Here is an 18,243-nt window from a genome sequence, read left to right on the forward strand (position 1 = left end):
TGGCAGAGTGATTTCTACCCTGCACTGACTCGTGAAGTGTCAGTCAAACGACCCCCACCGTCACCGGTGTGGGGAGGCCTTCATCCAGCGGTGGATCGACAAAGGGAGCTGTACCGCCGTGGCTGCCGTGGTGGTGTGCTCGCCCTTCGCCTGTCGGCTGATTCGCGCCGTCGTGTGGGACCGTGGCTCGGCATCGCCCGCCCCCTTCCTCTACGGGGGGCGGTCGCGCGGCCCCGTTGGCAGAGGATTCGCGGTTCGATCCCGGCGCCCGCCCCGGTTAACACCTGCGGCGCGAATCGACCGGAATCGTACTCCGTGCCGTCCGCTTCGCGCACAGTGGTGGCGTCACGGGTCCAAAGTTTTCCAAATGACGCCGTGAATTACCGAATTTGGATTACACAGCGGAATCAAATCATCTCCCCCCCCCTACTGGCAGGTTAACGCTGTGCTGGGTCGCATTGTACCTTTACAGGGATAGCTGCCAATGTGGGTCGTTCTATCAAATGTTTGACGCGAGCTGGGATGTAAGTCGCTTATCCGCGGGGTGTTCAAGCGATCTGAGACGCCCTGGCGCTGTATCGGCAACTAAATCGTCGCCGTTGTTATTCTGATAGTTGCCGTCCGCGTGTCCCCCGCCCCCAACCGTTTGCCACTCAGCACGGCAAAAACGGCATCTTCTGCATCGCGTGGAGCCACAAGGACTCGAAGAGGATTGCCACATGCAGCGCCGATGGATACTGGTGAGCGAAGTGGAACCCACACTCGAGGCCGGATTAATATCAATAATATTTGGTTTAGTCTATCGTGTCATTCATGCAAAGCTGCAATGCTGTAGAAGATGACAGCGGAAAAATGAAATAACGAAAAAAATATCGCACCTCGCAAAACACACAGCACAAACCAAATCGAGGTCAACACGATTAAAGGGCTGGCTCCTGCCACTCGCCCGACCCCCTTTGTCTTCTCAAAGCAAACAATGCCTCATTACTTTTCAGCACCCCCCCCCCCTCCCGCTCAGCCACGACCAGTCCTATCCCAACCGCTCCATATCAATCCCTCTTGTTCCACTGTCATCAAAACTACACCACCGCCACTTACAATAACCCGTTCATTCATTTCAAAGCGTTATCATCCTTTGCACAATTTTCAAATTGCTGTAAAAGCGCATGGGTAAATGCGCTGTATAAATCTCAATAGGACAAGATGAATGCGGACTGAAATACTGGACTGGACTTTAAATTGGCAAATATGCGGTCCACTCCGTGGGAGCTGCACCTGCTGTCTTGCATTTAATTTTAGGCTGAATGAGCAGCTCCATACTGGATGTGTTGTAGTTTATGGAGGGGAGGGTCCGCTTCGATAATAAATTTCCGCCCCCGCCCCCACCACCAACTTGATTGTTTCACAGTCGCCCACGCGCAATGCCAAATGCTCCGCTCTTATTGTTCAACTTGGTCACTTCAGTTCTAGGTTTTTGAACGTGATGTCACGAATCACAAATCCAAATCGAAGTTAAAACGCACATAACGATTTGAATTTCGGGACGTAACTGGTGGCAATGCACACAGTTAATGCGAGTGATGGCTTTCGTTTATAATGTATATCAAGGTGTCACCGGCCATTTGTTGAGCGGTTACATGTAGGAAGAAACCCGGATGACGCGGAGAAAACCTGCGCATGCTAGGGGTCAACACTCTATCCCATAGAGGTGGAACAGATCGAGTCCACATGTTTCTCTACCGCATTCACCTGGCAAGCCAGGCTACGGCACCTCCTCGATCGTGTGATCCACAAACCCTCACCTCCACGGCGCTGGATTAGAGGCGTGCCCCACTACAGGCCGGCTATCTTGTGAATTGTTGCGCCTGGATCATGACAATTCATCATAGTGCAGTGGCACAGAATAAGTAGTGTAGCAGCATAGCGCTGGCTGCTGCCGGGGAAGGGGATATACGGATTACAGCAGCCCTGACGTCAGCAGGCCAGGTGATACACCAGAGGGGATGTCTGGGGGAAAGGTTACTGAAGGGGCATGTGGGGGAAGCCCGGGAACCCGCTGGTAGGTTCTAGAGAGGGGGCGTGGCCAGGGCGGAGCGAGGCCACCCTGGGAGCATAAAAGGGGGCCCTGAGCGAGAGCTCGGGGCTGTCGTTTGGAGTGGGATCCCCGTCGTGCTGTTGAAGATCGTCGCCATCGTCGCTGTTATCTTTACTTGATATTGCGCCGCTAGACGGTAGTTGGCTGTCTCGGTTCAGCGCCGTCCGTGTAAGACGGCTAGCGCTGTGTATAGGCTAGTGACAGGAGAGTGTGTGCCAGCGTAGGGTGTGTATTGTGCCCAGGGTGCTCGTTAAATAAAAGAAGTGCCTCCAACTCTTAGCATCTCCGAGTTAGTCACTACATAAGCACAAGGAGTTGGAATCTTTACATGCCAAGTTACCATGTCTCCCTTACAATTAAAATATTCCATCATCTGCTGGAGTACACATATACTGTACATTGTATTCTGCAAATGAACAACGTAACATTTTATATTATTACATTTAAAAAAATATCTCCCCTGTGCGGTATTTTTGCATGGAACGAGCAGTTGTTAGTGAACGTATGTTTTCCAAATTTGCCAAATAATTTTTGTTGTTGCTACTGTTGCTGCTGCTGAATCAAATGGCGTCCCCCCTCCACCCGCCCAGCATCATCCGCACGGTGGACGGGAAGGTTCTGCACCGCTATCGCCACCCGGCCGCCGTCTTCGGCTGCGACTGGAGCCAGAACAACAAGTGAGATGGAGGGTAGCCGCATTGCCAAGGGCCCCGGTGATGGGGGGGCGAGGAGACGCGATGAGCGAAACGTGGAAGGCATGCGACTTTAACTGTAAACTAAGCTATTTTTTTATTTTACCAGGTAAGGCCCCCACTGAGCTACACAGCTCTTTTTCAGAAGTGACCAGGCCACAAATGATAGCTCATTCTAAACGCAGAGGGGGAAACCGGAGGACTCGGAGAAAATCCACACGACCGCGAGGAGAACGTGCAAACTCTACATTTACAGGCATGAGGGGGTCGGGATCGAACCCACGACCTCCTGCATACCCGGAGAGGGAGTTAACATCTCGCCACCGCGGCGTCCCAACTTGTGAAGAAACACATCTGAAAACTGGAAGGGCCTCGGCCTATGCCACAGAGAGTGCGTGGCTACCGTGTTCTCCGGATGATAATACGCTCCGGAGAGTAAGAAGGCACCCCCAAACTTGTGGCCAGCGTCGATACATCATTGGACCTCCTTTGCCAGTACCAAAATATAATAATAGGGTTGTTCCCCTTTTTTATGGCAACCAAAACTGAAACCTTTTTACAAGGATTCGTGTCTGCATTAACCACAATACTTGCAGTCAAAATGCAAACAAAAAACACACTGATAATATATACATTGTCCTTGAAACTGATTGGTCCACACCAAGGGACGGCTTTCTTATGAGCCTCGACCCAAATAGTGCTCGACCAGATGACGCCAAAAAGCGTACAGCTCAAAGACAATGCACTGTCAAGGTAATGAGGGCTCGGGGCGGGAGGGTTTGGGGCTGTATCTTCCTTGAAGTGGCTCTAAACGCTCGTTCGCTCACTCGCTCGGTCGCTCCGCAGGGACATGATCGCGACGGGCTGCGAGGACCGCAGCGTGCGCGTCTACTACCTGGCCACGAGCTCCGAGCAGCCGCTGAAGGTGTTCACGGGCCACACGGCCAAGGTGTTCCACGTGCGCTGGTCGCCGCTGCGAGAGGGCATCCTGTGCAGCGGCTCCGACGACGGGTGAGTGAAGCCGTCCCCACAATGTCCCCAGTTTGGCCGGGACGGTTCTCATCGTGGCCTCCCAAGTTCTCACCCGGTTAAAAAAGAAATACACTTTAAACTCGTGCGTGTGTGTGCAGCACGGTGCGCATCTGGGACTACACGCAGGACGCGTGCATCAGCGTGCTGGCGGGGCACCAGGCGCCCGTGCGAGGCCTCATGTGGAGCCCCGAGGTGCCGTACCTGCTGGCGTCAGGCAGCTGGGACTACTCGATCCGCGTGTGGGACACGCGCGACAGCACCTGCCTCGACACCGTGGCCGATCACGGCGCCGATGTCTACGGTGAGGGGACCGGCGCTGCCATAAGCCGCTACCACCACCGCCGTGATAATTGCCGTCATAACACCGATGACGATTATCTGAATTGATGCTGGGCCTCCCCAAGGTTGACTCAGCTTCAAAACGAGTACCTGGTGCGGTGTGTAAAATCATCGCAACTAAGGAGACAAAGGCGGCCGGGCGTTGTGGTGGCCAACCACCCCCTCGTGTGCCATGCCGGCTTTCATAGGTGCTCGCTAACAACACTCGCCCCAACAGCCTGTTCAGGCTATAGGGGGGATCTTTGTGTATTAGTTCATACGTGTTTGTGTCCATGTGTGTGCAGGCCTCACGTGCCATCCGAGCCGGCCGTTCACCATGGCCTCGTGCTCGCGCGACTCCACCGTGCGTCTCTGGTCGCTGTCACCGCTCGTGTCGCCGCTCATGATCAGCATCCTCGCCGAGCGGCCCTGGGACGAGATCATCGGCAACACCGGTGAGTGTGCCCACCCCCTCTAGTCATGTGTGTGTGTGCCATCCCCTCTAGCCATCTATGTATGTGTGTGTGCCATCCCCTCTAGTCATGTGTGTGTGTGTGTGTGCCATCCCCTCTAGCCATCTATGTGTGTGTGTGTGCCATCCCCTCTAGCCATCTATGTGTGTGTGTGTGCCATCCCCTCTAGCCATCTATGTGTGTGTGTGTGCCATCCCCTCTAGCCATCTATGTGTGTGTGTGTGCCATCCCCTCTAGCCATCTATGTGTGTGTGTGCCATCCCCTCTAGTCATCTGTGTGTGTGTGTGCCATCCCCTCTAGCCATCTATGTGTGTGTGTGTGCCATCCCCTCTAGCCATCTATGTATGTGTGTGCCATCCTCTCTAGCCATCGATGTGTGTGTGTGTGCCATCCCCTCTAGCCATCCATGTGTGTGTGTGCCATCCCCTCTAGCCATCTATGTGTGTGTGTGCCATCCCCTCTAGCCATCTATGTGTGTGTGTGCCATCCCCTCTAGCCATCTATGTGTGTGTGTGTGCTATCCCCTCTAGCCATCTATGTGTGTGTGTGCCATCCCCTCTAGCCATCTATGTGTGTGTGTGCCATCCCCTCTAGCCATCTATGTGTGTGTGTGCTATCCCCTCTAGCCATCTATGTGTGCGTGCCACCCGCTCTTCACATTTCTGCCACCCCCTCTAGTCTTGTGTGTGCCTACCCCTCACGTCAGTTGTGTGTCTGTGTCTCGGCCCCATAAGTCGTGTTGCTCGCCCCTGTGTTCACGTGCTGTTGCCCCCCTCTAGGCACGTGTGCCGCCGCCTCTAGGCACGTGTGCCACCCCCTCTAGCTATGCGTGTGCCACCGTCCCCTCAAGCCACGTGTGTGATGCCGACCCCTCTAGTTATTTGCGCGCATGTGCCGCCCTTCCAGCCGCGTGCGTGCCGCCCCCTTCCGACATTATAATGCTGCTGCCCCCCTTAACTCTGCCATCCTCGCTGTACGTGCCGCCTCCTTCAACCCCCGAGTGCCGCCACTCCCCTCCTCCCTCCGTGAGTGCTGCACCCAGCTGTGCTAAGTGCTGCTCCCCCCGGGGGCACGAGCGCTGCCCATGCGCCCGCCGCTGACCGCTGCCGATGCCCCGTGCCGCATCGCCGTGCTGCTCCCCAGAGCGGGTGATGTCCCCCGGCGCCCCCCCGCTGCTGTGTGGCAAAGCCTCCAAGGACATCAGGCAGGAGGTGGAGAAGCTGGGGGGTGACGCGCACGCCAAGAAGCTGCGCTGGTTCTCCGAGTTCTTCTCCGTGAGTTGCCCCCACGGTACCGGCGTGTGGTGTGTGTGTGTCTTTGTGTGTCTTTGTGTGTCCGTCCTGTGGGGAGCGGTAGTGTAGCAGTTAATACGCTCGCGCTACGAACCCGACGAATCGAGTTCGATGACCCGCTCACGGCCAACACCAGTGATGATTATCTGAACTGGTCCTGGGCCTCCCCTAGGTCGACTCGGCCTTAAATGAGTACCTGGTGCAATGTGTATTGCCACTCGGGAGACAAAGGCGCACAGGTGTAGTTCTGGCCACCCCCACTGTCTCGTGTGCCATGCCGGCATTCATAGGTGATCGCTTACAACACTTTCCCCAACAATCTTTAAGGCTATACTTGGAGGATTTTTTGTCTTTGTAAATATCTGTGGGTACCCATGCATACCCGCACCTGTTTGTGTGTACATCTCCACGTGTACCTGTGTGTACCTTTGCATACCTACCTGTCCACGCATACCAGCTCGTACCTACCCGTGGGCAGTAACATGGCCCGCACCGTCCGCTTAACAGTGGACGTTGAAAGATCCCCTGACGTAATTCGCAAGAGTTGGCGCTGTCGCGTGCCGGTGTCAGGTCCCACATTCGCCAAATTCGAAGGTCACACACCGCCGATCATCATCGCCCCGCCACGGGCAGACCAGCGCTCCGGGTCACTCTTGAAACGAGACTCGCCTGCCTCTTTTTTTCTCTCGCTAGCTCTCTCTCTCTCTCTCGAGCCTGTCGCCCCGGTTAAACGAAGCGCGCCTGACACATGGACGGGAACGTTGTTGTTGTTGTTGATGTGCACGCTGCGACGCAGCCGCCGGGCGGCAGCAGGAACCTCTGGGACCTGGTGGCCGTGCTCCGTGGCCAGGATGATGGCACTCTGCCGCCCGACTACGCCAAGGGCATCATGCACATGCGGCACCTCGTCAAGTACAAGACGGTACCCGCGGCTGCCCCTCGTCGCCACCCCCTCCGCTTCGTGTCGCTTGCCCCCCGGCCCCCGCCCCCCCCCCGCCCCCTCCTCGTGTGACCGAAGCGCGCCATGGCCACGTTGGACCGGGCTGGTCTCGGGAGTAAACCCACGAAGTCATTTACGATTCGAGCGCGCGACGTTTTCGCTGGTGATTGCAACCACCAGCTTTGTCCGGCGATCTGCCAGGATTGTGAAGAAGTCTTCACGTTTATATTTACGCGATCTAACCCAAAACACAAAAAAAAAACGGATAGCGTTGGTCGCAAAAGCAGACTTCGTGTTAACCTGCGCTCAGGAGTCGGTCAGGTTATTGTTTTTTTTTGCCCACTGCGCAGGCCGAGACAGTGCCAACTCAGAATCAGAATCTTTATTCAGACTGGAGGAATCCGATGAGCTATGAAGCTCTTTCATTTCACAAACACTACAAAAAACACACGATAGGTGTGAAAAGTATAGGTAAGGGTGTCGCAATAAATAAATAAATACAATATATACATAAGTACAAGTTGCATAAGTACATACATTCCTGCGAGTTTTTCAACACTAAGTGCAAGCTTGAGCAAGGCAGAAACACAAGTCCCAGATCACACCAAGACAACACGCAGTCCCTCAATAACGTTGCACATTCACATTGACGTCGCGCGCAGGGAACGAGTCACAAATGCGTGTGGGTGATGGGCGGTGCCGAAGCGGTGTGTCCGCACGGTCTCACACCGGCCAACGCCACGGGCAGAGAAAGTTGTCGTCAGCTGCCGCTTGGCCCCAAGCCGGATTCAGATGTCTCCTTGCGAGGCTTTGGTTTCAGCAAATAGGCAGTAGAAAAAAAACACCCGTACCGTGAGGGTACCATGCTGGAGTGGCTCAGATGCGTCACCCCCCCCCTCAATCCCCTACTTACGCCATTCCTCTTTCTGTGCAGAACTCTTTTCCCCCCTCCTTCCTATTCTTCGCCTACTTCCTGTGACGCCCCCTTACTATTCTTCCGCCGCTTTCTGTTTTTACACATTTCCTTAATGTGCCGACCCCTTCCTTGTGCCACCCTCTTCCTGTGCTGCCCTCCCTCATGCTCACTCTTCCCGTTGTTCTTCTCCCCTTCCCTCCCCTCCCCTACCCCCGTCCGTCCCTCGCGTGCAGTCGGAAGCGCAGGAGCTGACCACGGTGAAGATGTCTAAGTTCGGCGGGGGGATCGGGGCGCCCAGCAAGGACGAGCGCCTGCAGGAGGCGGCGCAGATCCACCTGCGCCTGGGCCAGATCCAGCGCTACTGCGAGCTCATGGTGGAGATGGGAGAGGTGCGGCGCGAGTGCGTGCGCTCACAAACGTACGCACTCGTCCGAACCTCCTGTCAAACGGCTGGATGAAGGGTTCTGTAAACTATGAAGCTATTTTTATTTGTTATTTTACCGGGTAAGGCCCCACTGAGCCATACAGCTCTGTTTTTTTTTTCAGAAAATGCAAACTCCAAACATACATGTGCCAGGGTCGGTACTGGACCCTCGGCTTCTTGTATACACGGCAAAGGAGTTAACATTTCACCACCGCGGTGCCCCTTGGGTTGCCTGACCGCACGTCACCACGCTGGTCAGTGCCGGCTGGCGTAGGCAGGAAGCATAGATGTGGGAGCATGGTATAGTCCAACGATGGGCTTTCCCACACTCAAAAGTCAAAGTGATTTCCTCATCAATAAGCGTTGAGGCATTGGTACTTACCTCATATTTACAGCCCTGAGCCAGTGCTCAGAATTCCACATTCCATAGGACACCTACTGTTGACTTCTCCACAAAGTGGTACTCGTTTTATCAACCCCAGAGAGCTGATGGGCTGAGTCAACTCACGACCCGGATTTGAACTCGCAGCTTTCTGAGCGTGAGCCACTCACTCGACTGCTGAGTCACGTGGCTGACCAGATCTCGGCGAGGCCTTCATCCTGCCAGCAGTGGTTTGGTCAAGGCTGAAGATGACGACGGTGAATGTTTACTCGCTGCATTGTTTGCGTTCCTACAGTGGGACAAGGCCCTCTCGGTGGCTCCCGGAGTCTCCATGTCGTACTGGAAGAAGCTTATGCAGAGGTGCGTGCGCAGACAGATGTCCTTGCGTGTGTGCGCGCGTCAGTTAATGCGCAAGACCCCAGCGGTACAGCCATCTCGGTCAGTCAACCCGTAACACCTGAGTCTGTGTCGTGACCTCCCGTCTGCCTGCGAGCGAGCCTTCCACGCTTCACGTGACCTGCAGTGCACCTAGTCTGGCACAAGTGCTCCGGTGACGTCACCGCTGCTCTGTGGCGAATGGCGACTGCTTTGGCTATGTTGGTGGTGAAGTGGTTAGTGCACTGTGCGATAAATCCGGCGACCTGAGTTCGATTTCCAGCCACAGCTTTTACACGAGTGGCGAATTATGTCCGAACCAGACCTTTGCCTACCCTAAGTCGACTTGGCCTCGAATGAGTAGCTGGTGTGGTGTGTTAACATCAGCACTGGACACACCACCGCTGCCTCGTGCACCGTGCCAGCTTTTATAGGTGCCCGTTAAGAGCGTTTGCCCAACAGTGACTGCAGGCTACACGAGGCATCTTTGTCAGTGCTTGCTTTGGTGTATGTATATATGTGCATGAATGTGTATGTTATACACGAGTACGATTTAGGGTCAGTGTTGACATTTAATTCTCAATTAACTAATAGTTATCATTAGGTTTTGGGGTTAGTGACCGAGTGAAGGTTAGGGGTTAATATCAGTTTGATGGTTCGAGTCAAGGTAAACGTTTGGATGAGGGGTTAGTGTTAAAGTCAGGATTAGCATCAGGGTTTAGGCTAGGATTCGAGATGGGGTCAAGGTTAATATTTGGCTTACAGTCAGGCTTAGCATTAGGTATTGAGTTTTGGGTTAGGATTAGAGTCGGGGTGAGGATTAGGGTGATGGTAATAGTCAAGCTCAGGATACATTTTCGTGGTCTGAGTAAGGGTTCGGGGTTAGTGTTCCCACGAGTGTTAAGAGTCAGGATTTGGCTTGAGGTTGGAGTCAGTGTTAGAGGTTCAGAATCAGAATATGTTTTTATACTGATGAGCTATGAAGCTCATTTTCAAAAATGTCCAGGTTAGAGTCGGGGTGGGGGTTTCTACGTCTCCTGCTCAAGCGCCACCCCCCCCCCGGTCCCTCCTCCCCCCCATCCCCCCCGGTCCCTCCTCCCCCCCATCCCCCCCGGTCCCTCCTCCCCCCCATCCCCCCCTGGTCCCTCCTCCTCCTCACCCCCCCCCCGGTCCCTCCTCCCCCTCACCCCCCCCGGTCCCTCCCCCCCCTCACCCCCCCCCGGTCCCTCCTCTCCCCCCCCGGTCCCTCCTCTCCCCCATCCCCCCCCCGGTCCCTCCTCTCCCCCCCCCCGGTCCCTCCTCCCCCTCACCCCCCCCGATCCCTCCTCTCCCCCACTTCCCCCATCCCTCCTCTCCCCCACCCCCCCGGTCCCTTCTCCCCCCCTCCCCCCCGCGTGTAGACGTGCTGATCAGCTGGTGGAGGAGGAGGATGACGCGGTGATCCCGTGCTGCGTGGCCACGGGCGACGTCCGCAAGCTCGTCCACTTCTTCTGCTCGCGGGGCCAGCTCGCAGACGCCGTGCTCCTCGCGCAGGTGGCAGCCACGACACAAAGACAGAGGTCCCCCTTGTAGCCCACGCAGGCAGTCGGGGCAAGTGTTGCCAGCGAGCACCTGTGGGAGCCGGCGCCGCGCACGACGGTGACGGGGTGGCCGGCGACACGCCCGGCCGCCTTTGTCTCCCCCGGGGCTGATGTTTGCTCGTCGCACCAGGTACTCATTTGGTGCTGAGTTGAGCTCAGGGAGGCTCAGAACCGGTTCAGATATTTGTCACCGATATTGCCCGTCAAGGTTGATCGAACTGGGGACATCGGATTCGCAGCGTAGCGCGCTAACCACTCCTGCACATGCAGAAAAAGATCCCCCGTGTAGCCTTAACAGACTGTTGAGGCAAGTGTTGTTAGCGAGCAGCTTTGAAGGCCGGCACGGCACACGAGGGTGTAGGTGTCGAGCACCACGCCCGACCGCCTTTGTCTCCCCAGTGGCGATGTTCATACACCGCACCAGGTACTCATATGAGGCTGAGTCGACCTCGGGGAGGCCCATGACCGTTTAAGATAATCGTCACTGGTGTTGGCCGTGAACGGGAATCGAACCCAGATCGCCAGGTTCGTAGGGCAGTGCGCTAACCACTAAACTACCACTCCCCACATGCACATATACACATGCACACATACACACAGAAACACTGGTGGCACTGATACGACACGCATAATGAACATGACACACCACACGGTGCATCGTTACCCGGCCCCTCCTTCCCCACCCCCCTGCCCCCCTCCCCCTCTCCCCACCCGCCTGCCCCCCCCTCACTTTCACCAACCCTGTCCCCCCCAACCCCTTGCCCTCCGTCCCCCCACCCCAATCACCCCCCCCCCCACCCTCCTGCCCCCACCGCCCACCAGGCCGCGTGTGAAGGGAACATCCTGGAGGTGGTGATCCCCAGCGGACCCCGCTCCCCCGGCGACGCAGCCCCCTCCTCAGAGAGCCACGCCGGGTGAGTGGGGGGGGCCGCTCCCCCGTCGTCGCCCAAGCGATGTGCGAGGCACTGTGGGATAACATCGTCGTCATCGTCGTCGCCTTTTGCACCTTCACAATCATTGCCATCGTCATATTCGCCGCTTACTGTTCACAAGGCGCCGTCTCTATATAGTGCCAGATGCTGCTGCTGCTGCTGCCACAGTGGTGTAATGGGTAGCAGCGCACCGCACTTTCAATCCAGAGGTCTCCGGTTCGATACCATCTCCCGGCGCGCCTGTCGAAACAATGGGGCGAGTTTACTAATCCCCTCCCGCCGCGCCTGTCCACCCAGCAGTGTAGATCTGGTATGGTCGGGTAAAGTGTGGGCACTCCCACCTCTTGGCATGGAAGAGTCGGCCGAAGCGATCTTCCGGAGGAGCTGCGCGCTGCGTCGCGTGCGATGCGTCGCGTGCGATGCGTGCCGTGCATTATCCCTGCCGTGTGCCGTGTCCATTCCCAGGCTGCTGCGCCGCGTGAGTGGGGAGCTCGCCGAGTGGTATTTCCGCGACGGGCAGGCCATCATGGCTGCCTGCTGCCACCTGGCCATCGACGAGGTGGAGGTGCGTACGAGCTCGTGTGCGCGCGTTGCGGTACGCTTGTGCGTGTGTGCGTGGCTAGTGGTGGCGTGGCGATTAGCGCGCTGCGTTACGAACACAACGACCCGAGCTAGGTTTCCCATTCACTACCAATGACAGTGGCGAATATATGAGCAGGTCCCGGGCCTTCCCTGGATTGACTGAGCCTTAAATGAGTAGCCAGTCCAGTGGGGACCCTCTCATGTGCCGCGCCGGCCTTAATCTGTAGCCGCTGACAGCACTTGGCCCAACAGCCTCTGTATGCTACGCGGGTGATTTTTGTCCTTTGTGCCCGTCAGCTGGCCGTGTCCAAGCTGGTGCGGGGTAACGAGCTGGAGCTGGCGGTGACCGTCGGGGTGGTGCTGGGTGGCGCCGCCGCCCCCATCGCTCACCAAGCCGCCCAGCTGCTGGCGCGCAAGTGCCTCGCCTTCAATCGCTGGTCGGTCGCCGTCGTGCGGAGGAAACGCACCCCCTGGGGGTCTTGCGGGGGCAGGGGGGCGGGGGGGGGGTTCATCGCGAACCATTCGCTTCCCTTCCCCGTTTTCCATGAACAATGGGAAAGCTGGGAATTTGCTGGCTCGAGGCTGAGGTCTGGCCAAGAAACAGCACCCCCAAGGCCTAGGCCCAGGTGGGTCCTCAGGCATCGTGAGCCATGAGGCATCGTGAGCCATGAGGCCTCGTGGGCCTGGCCACTCCCCTGTGCAAATTACTCGTTTGGGATTATACATAGCAATCATCACCCCCCCCCCCCTACCGACAGCCTAATGCCCCAGGTCTCTCCTTCAAGTGAGGTGCATACTGGTCTGTTGAGCTGTCACCTGGTTGAACGAAACAAACCTGAACTTAGCTTGCCACAAGGCGCCGCATGTCGCACGGCCACAGTGGAGGGCCGTGCAAGGCTGGATCTGGCCCCCCATACCTCTCAGCCCAGCTGGAGTGGCGGCGCCAGCCTCTCCCAAGTGGCGGCGAGAGGCAGCGGCGACGAGTGGGCCCTCCAGTACCAGCTCGCGAACGGCCGTCAGCGGCGCTCTGTGGCTCGCCCACCCCGCCATGGTCCATAGGAGCCTCGGAAACGGACAATGGACTGCGGCACAATAACAGCCACGTTTTTTATACTTTAATCTGGCCCTAACAATGATGATTGACTCTGCTAGGAATGTCTAATCCCTGCAGTAGGTCAAACACGACTCATCTCACTAGGTATGTCCACAAATAGCTTATTAACAACGGTTGTTCCTTCCCATTGTCCATGTGTGCACGTCTGTGTATTCATTACACTGAGGGGTGGGTGTCCTGTAATTAACTAATGTGTGTTCCGTAATTAGTGCCACAGGTGGTCACGATCCTCTACTTTTTCCATCACCACCCCCACTGGCTACGAAGACACGATGCCATAATCTGTGCTCTTTGTTTTGTTTCCAGCATGCCTTACACCGGAAGTAGGTATAGCCCAGATTATTTCGCCTAAATTATCGCTTCCATCTTGTTTCTCACCCTTGTTTGTTGGCACAGTCTGCCTCTCTCGCTACTCCTCCACCGTGCTTTTTCATCTCTGCGAAAAGTTGCTTTGGTGTCCTGTGGTGCATGACGGAGCGTCGTGGTTTTAGGTTTTCTGGTTCTTGGTGCCGCATGTTTCGTGTTTATTTTTCGATCTCGGTTTGCTTCGGTTAGATACCCTGAGCGTTCACGTGAGATGCTAAGTGTTCGTGAAGATTTCCCCGAAATTTCCCCGAACGTTTTTCAGTGGTGGTGGTGGCGAACATTTAAAAATGATGCCAAGTGTTGGAGGCGGCTGGGTGGCACAGAGGTCAGAGTGTTGAGCTGGCACTGCTGAGAGGTTGGGTTCGAATCTGAGTTTTTGGCCACCAGTGATTCAACCAAATGTTCAAGTGTAGTCTGATGTTTTTGTTGTCTCTGTCACCAATAACTGCACACACACACCCATGCACGAAATATTACGGTAAATGAGCCTAAATTCCAGCTTTGAACTTTAAACGTATCAATTTTATTCTCTGTAGCAGGGTGGGTGGGATAGTGATGCCCCCTCGTGTGTCTAAGGGGTCACTTGCAGAGGTTCCGAAGCCAGTTTTGTAATCGCCACTTCCACGCGACGTTCTCTGACACGTGGGGGTGAGTCGCTCTTCAGTGGTTCAAAACGGATAAAAGTGTGAAAGAAGATAGTAAAAAAAACAGATGTTGGCTTATTCGAGTGATCTGGGTATTTCTGCGCAAAGCTGGACATTTTTGGATGCTATTGATCGATTCCAAGCATTTGTCTTCGTGTGCACGTGCATGTGTGCGTGTGCACGTGTGCACGTGTGCGTGTACGTGCGTGTGGGATGCAGGGACCTCGCTGTGGACCTCCTCAAGATGATTCCCGACAGCGAGGAGCAGCTGGTGCAGCTTTGCGCGTTCAGCACGGGGAGTAGCACCGAACTCGACGAGCTCCACCGCAAGGTCAGAGGTTCCACGGGGGAGGGGGGGGGGGCGGCACCACGGTGGGGCGGCTCCAGGGGGGCAGCACCACGGTGGGGTAGGGGGGGACGTCACCAAGGCTGGGGGGGTGGGGCAGCACCGTGAGGAGTGGGGGGTTGGCACCAAGGGGGGCGGCTCCAAGGGGAGTCCACGGGTTGGGGGGGGGGCACCACAGAGAGGAGGGGGTGGCACCATGGGGGTAGAGGGGGGTAGCACCACGATGCAGGGCTGCATCTATATGTTTACATGCGTTGTGTGTGTGTGTATATATTGACGGGTGCCCACAGTGTGAACTCCCCACGCTGGAGGAGTGTGCCGCCCTGGCCGAGTCGCACGCGGAGGCCGGCGACGTGGTGCCCGCCGTGCGCCACGCGCTGCTCTCCCCCACGCCCGAGCGAGCGCTCGAGATCGGACTCCCCGCCGTGAAGGGTATACGCCGACCCGGGGGGAAACGCAGATATGTGCGGGGACACGGGGTGACCTGCCAGACAAAGATCCCCCGTATACCCTTAACAGACTGTTGGGGCAAGTGCTGAAGGCCGGCACGGCACACGATGGGGTGGGTAGTCACCACCTCGCTCGGCCGCCTTTGTCTCCACAGTGGTGATGTTTACACACCACACCAGGTACTCAGTTGAGGCTGAGTCGACCTAGGGTATGCCCATGACCAGTTCAGATAATTGTCACTGGTATTGGCCGTGAGTGGGAATCGAACTCGACCGCTCCCCACAGAGGGACACATGGCCACACGCTGGTAATGGAACTCAATTGGCTGGCACCTCGCGTCACTTGGAGCTACAGGGCAAAGGGGTGCGGCTACAGGACAGGGGGTGGGGCTACAGGACAGGGGGTGGATCTACAGGACAGGGGGTGGGGCTACACGAAAGGGGGGTGGGGCTACAGGACAGGGGGTGCGGCTACAGGACAGGGGGTGGGGCTACAGAACAGGAGGTGGGTCGACAGGGAGTGGGGCTACACGAAAGGTGGGTGGAGCTACATGACAGGGGGTGGGGCTACAGGACAGGGGGTGGGGCTACAGGACAGGGGGTGGGGCTAGAGGACAGGGGGTGGGGCTACAGGACAGTGGGTGGGGCTACAGGACAGGTGGATGGGGCTACAGGACAGGGGGGTGGGGCTACAGGACAGGGGGTGGGGCTACAGGACAAGGGGGTGGAGACTGATGCTGCAAATGAATTCCAACTCCGCGTGAACACTTCAGTCAGGGACGGCAATTTTCGCGTGAATACGTCCAGGTGATGCTACACATGTGTTACGCGTCTCCCGCCGCACGCCTCTCCCTCCCGTTCCGTGGAGCAGAGCGGATGAGCCGCGAGGGCTGGAGGCTCGAGGAGGTGCTGCCCCTGCTGAAGCTGCTCGGCTCCATCCAGACGGACCGCCTCATGCTGCACCGCTGCAGCGAGTGAGTCACGTCAGGTGGCGGCCCCGACCCTGACCTCTTTGACCCCGCCTCACCTCTCTGCCCCCGCCGCCCCACGCCCACAGACGCTTGGGATCACCCGAGGACAGCCATTGGACATTCGGGGAACACATGGGAACAAACGAGGGGGCCCAGATAAGTATCAAGATACAACGGAGACTTGTGGGAAGGACTCCGTCGCTAGAACGTGGTTGAGGTTAACGGCAGAGTAGCATCCAAAGGGGGGAACACGGCCACGAGGACATCCACCACCGAGACCGGATGGAGTGTTTCATCATCGCAGGGCCATGACCCCCCCTATACCAACCACCTGCCTACACAGATCCATGCATCCACCGACCTGGCATACTGGGTGGGCAATGGGGGATGATCACCCCAACTCCATCCCCGCCCCTCTCTCGCCCCATATTGAGGAAATCCCAATTTATTGATATCTAGCAGAGAATATACATTGATTTGTTTTATTAACATTGGGCCATAATAAAAAGGCTTGACATTTCAGGGCTCCCCCACCCACCGCCCCCCCCCCCCCCCCCCCCACCCACTGTCCCCTTGGGAAGTCCCTAGATCTTTCTCTGCCAAGGTGAGTCGCCAACTCCCCCCGTCGCCCCCCGGGTAAGATGCCGGCCTCGGTGAGGGACGTCTACCGTCTCAATGGGAATCCTGTGGCACGGCAGGTCAGCTTTTCACTGCACAGATCTTCCCTGCCATGATCCAGAAGGGAGAGAATTGGCATTGAACGAAAGCTCCGATGCTGGACAAAGAGAAGGAACCATGGTGGAGGTTTGTGTGGCCAACTCCATTAACGAGCGTTTATACATGTGAAGAAGGAAACCAGAATACGGGGAGGAAACCCACATTTGTGAGGGGGATAACACTCAATTTCTACAGAGATATAAATTAAACCCACTTGCAATAATGCCATATCCTGGCAAGCCAGGAGACGGAGGGAGTTTCACGAACGTGTGATCTGCCAAGTCTTGCCTCCATGGTGCTATGTTTGAGGCGTCCGCACCATCAACGCCCGGATCACCCTGCAATTCTGTTACTTCCGACTCAACAAAATTCTCTTCGCACGGAAATTCCCCACGGTGTTCGAAAAGACTTCCGATCTCCAACCCCCATCACTTGCTAACCTTTTGACCTCTCTCTTTCTCTCTCCGTACCTCCATCCCACGCCGGCATATTCCCAACCCGTGCTACCGTGGTGACCTGCGACCCTTCTTCGACCCTTCTCTCGGCCTAGCATGCGTAACGAGCTGCTGATCCTGTGCGGCTACGCGGGAGCGCTGCAGGCGATGCGCCGCGGCTACTGGGCCGTCGTGCCGGCGCTCTACGAGTACACGAGCCAGCTGCTGCGGCGCCGCGACGTCTCCGTGCCGCTCAACGTGGACGAGCTGGCGCGCGAGCTCGACGCGTGGCGCCGCGCCGGCTCTCCTGGCACCACCGCGGCCGCAGCCGCCGCCGCCGCCGCACACGACTCGGCCAGGTATCAGTAGTCCAGCGGTTAGAGACGGGCATTTTACTGTGGACCCTGCAGCAAGCTCTGGAACCAAACACCTCGGCCTAAGCCTTACCTTACGAGGTGTTTTTGTTCCCGAGCCTGTTGCAGAGGTGGGTCTAGAAACTTCCCCGTGTGGGGTGAACCCTCCCGAAACGTCTTACCTCTTTAAATGTGGACCTACTTTAATAATGATACGAATTAAAAATATGATATGCGTTTTATCATGGGAAAAAAAATGTTTATGGTTTAAAAAAAAGGGGGTGGGGGGGTAAATGCTCTCATGGTCCCACCCAACCTTGGATCCCCCACTGCCACCTGCCACATCCCCGTACTGCAGGGGTCTTCTAGCCGAATTATTCTTGACTCAGTTTCAAGCGAAATATCCCATGAAGTCGCTAATTTTGGATGTGGAAATTGCTCGATAAACGCTTCTGTTTGGCCATATCGAGACGTGGAGGGCCTTTGCGACAGAAATTTGGCCCGATAATTTACGTGGCCTAAGTAAAATAAAAATCAATTATGGAAAGTGAGTGCCATTGTTTCTGGCTGCCCTACAGAAACGCGGCACATGTTGTAGGCTGTGTTTGGGTGCACTATGTCAAGGTGTCGTATCTCGCCGTGCGCAGCCCGGAGCAGCTGGCGCTGTTCGCGGAGCTGGAGCGGCGCGTCGGCTCGGAGGAGCTGGCGGCTCTGGTTGGGTATGATCACGTGACCGGCGCCAGCCTGCCCAGCCACGCCGACCTGCAGCTCTCCTGCCTCACGGGCGCCGGCATCCAGGTGCGGGACACCTGGGC

General features: G+C 56.7%; 1 protein-coding gene across 3 annotated transcripts in view; it reads left to right on the forward strand.

Moving 5' to 3' along the window:
• Positions 1 to 18,243, forward strand: part of WDR17 (WD repeat domain 17) — a 38,620-nt gene that overhangs the window by 16,212 nt on the left and 4,165 nt on the right. Inside the window, exons 10-28 of one of the 3 annotated variants that reach the window (XR_004402991.2) lie at positions 658 to 740; positions 2,686 to 2,772; positions 3,634 to 3,798; positions 3,918 to 4,120; positions 4,443 to 4,592; positions 5,755 to 5,885; positions 6,700 to 6,825; positions 7,993 to 8,148; positions 8,861 to 8,925; positions 10,341 to 10,473; positions 11,343 to 11,434; positions 11,918 to 12,017; positions 12,332 to 12,471; positions 13,455 to 13,475; positions 14,378 to 14,489; positions 14,795 to 14,936; positions 15,825 to 15,927; positions 17,241 to 17,434; positions 18,076 to 18,226. Coding sequence is in view for 2 of the 3 variants with exons in the window: in XM_032956644.2 (XP_032812535.2) it covers positions 658 to 740; positions 2,686 to 2,772; positions 3,634 to 3,798; positions 3,918 to 4,120; positions 4,443 to 4,592; positions 5,755 to 5,885; positions 6,700 to 6,825; positions 7,993 to 8,148; positions 8,861 to 8,925; positions 10,341 to 10,473; positions 11,343 to 11,434; positions 11,918 to 12,017; positions 12,332 to 12,471; positions 13,455 to 13,475; positions 14,378 to 14,489; positions 14,795 to 14,936; positions 15,825 to 15,927; positions 17,192 to 17,434; positions 18,076 to 18,226 (2,403 nt within the window). In the remaining variant the exon portion in view is untranslated. Of the gene's footprint in view, positions 1 to 657; positions 741 to 2,685; positions 2,773 to 3,633; positions 3,799 to 3,917; positions 4,121 to 4,442; positions 4,593 to 5,754; positions 5,886 to 6,699; positions 6,826 to 7,992; positions 8,149 to 8,860; positions 8,926 to 10,340; positions 10,474 to 11,342; positions 11,435 to 11,917; positions 12,018 to 12,331; positions 12,472 to 13,454; positions 13,476 to 14,377; positions 14,490 to 14,794; positions 14,937 to 15,824; positions 15,928 to 17,191; positions 17,435 to 18,075; positions 18,227 to 18,243 lie in introns of all 3 variants that reach the window. The other 2 variants (XM_032956644.2, XM_032956646.2) reach the window with 2 other exon arrangements.

Source organism: Petromyzon marinus, chromosome 18 (genome assembly GCF_048934315.1).
Source record: "Petromyzon marinus isolate PM22_M1 ecotype Great Lakes invasive population chromosome 18, UKy_Petmar_22M1.pri1.0, whole genome shotgun sequence".
NCBI lineage: Eukaryota > Metazoa > Chordata > Hyperoartia > Petromyzontiformes > Petromyzontidae > Petromyzon > Petromyzon marinus.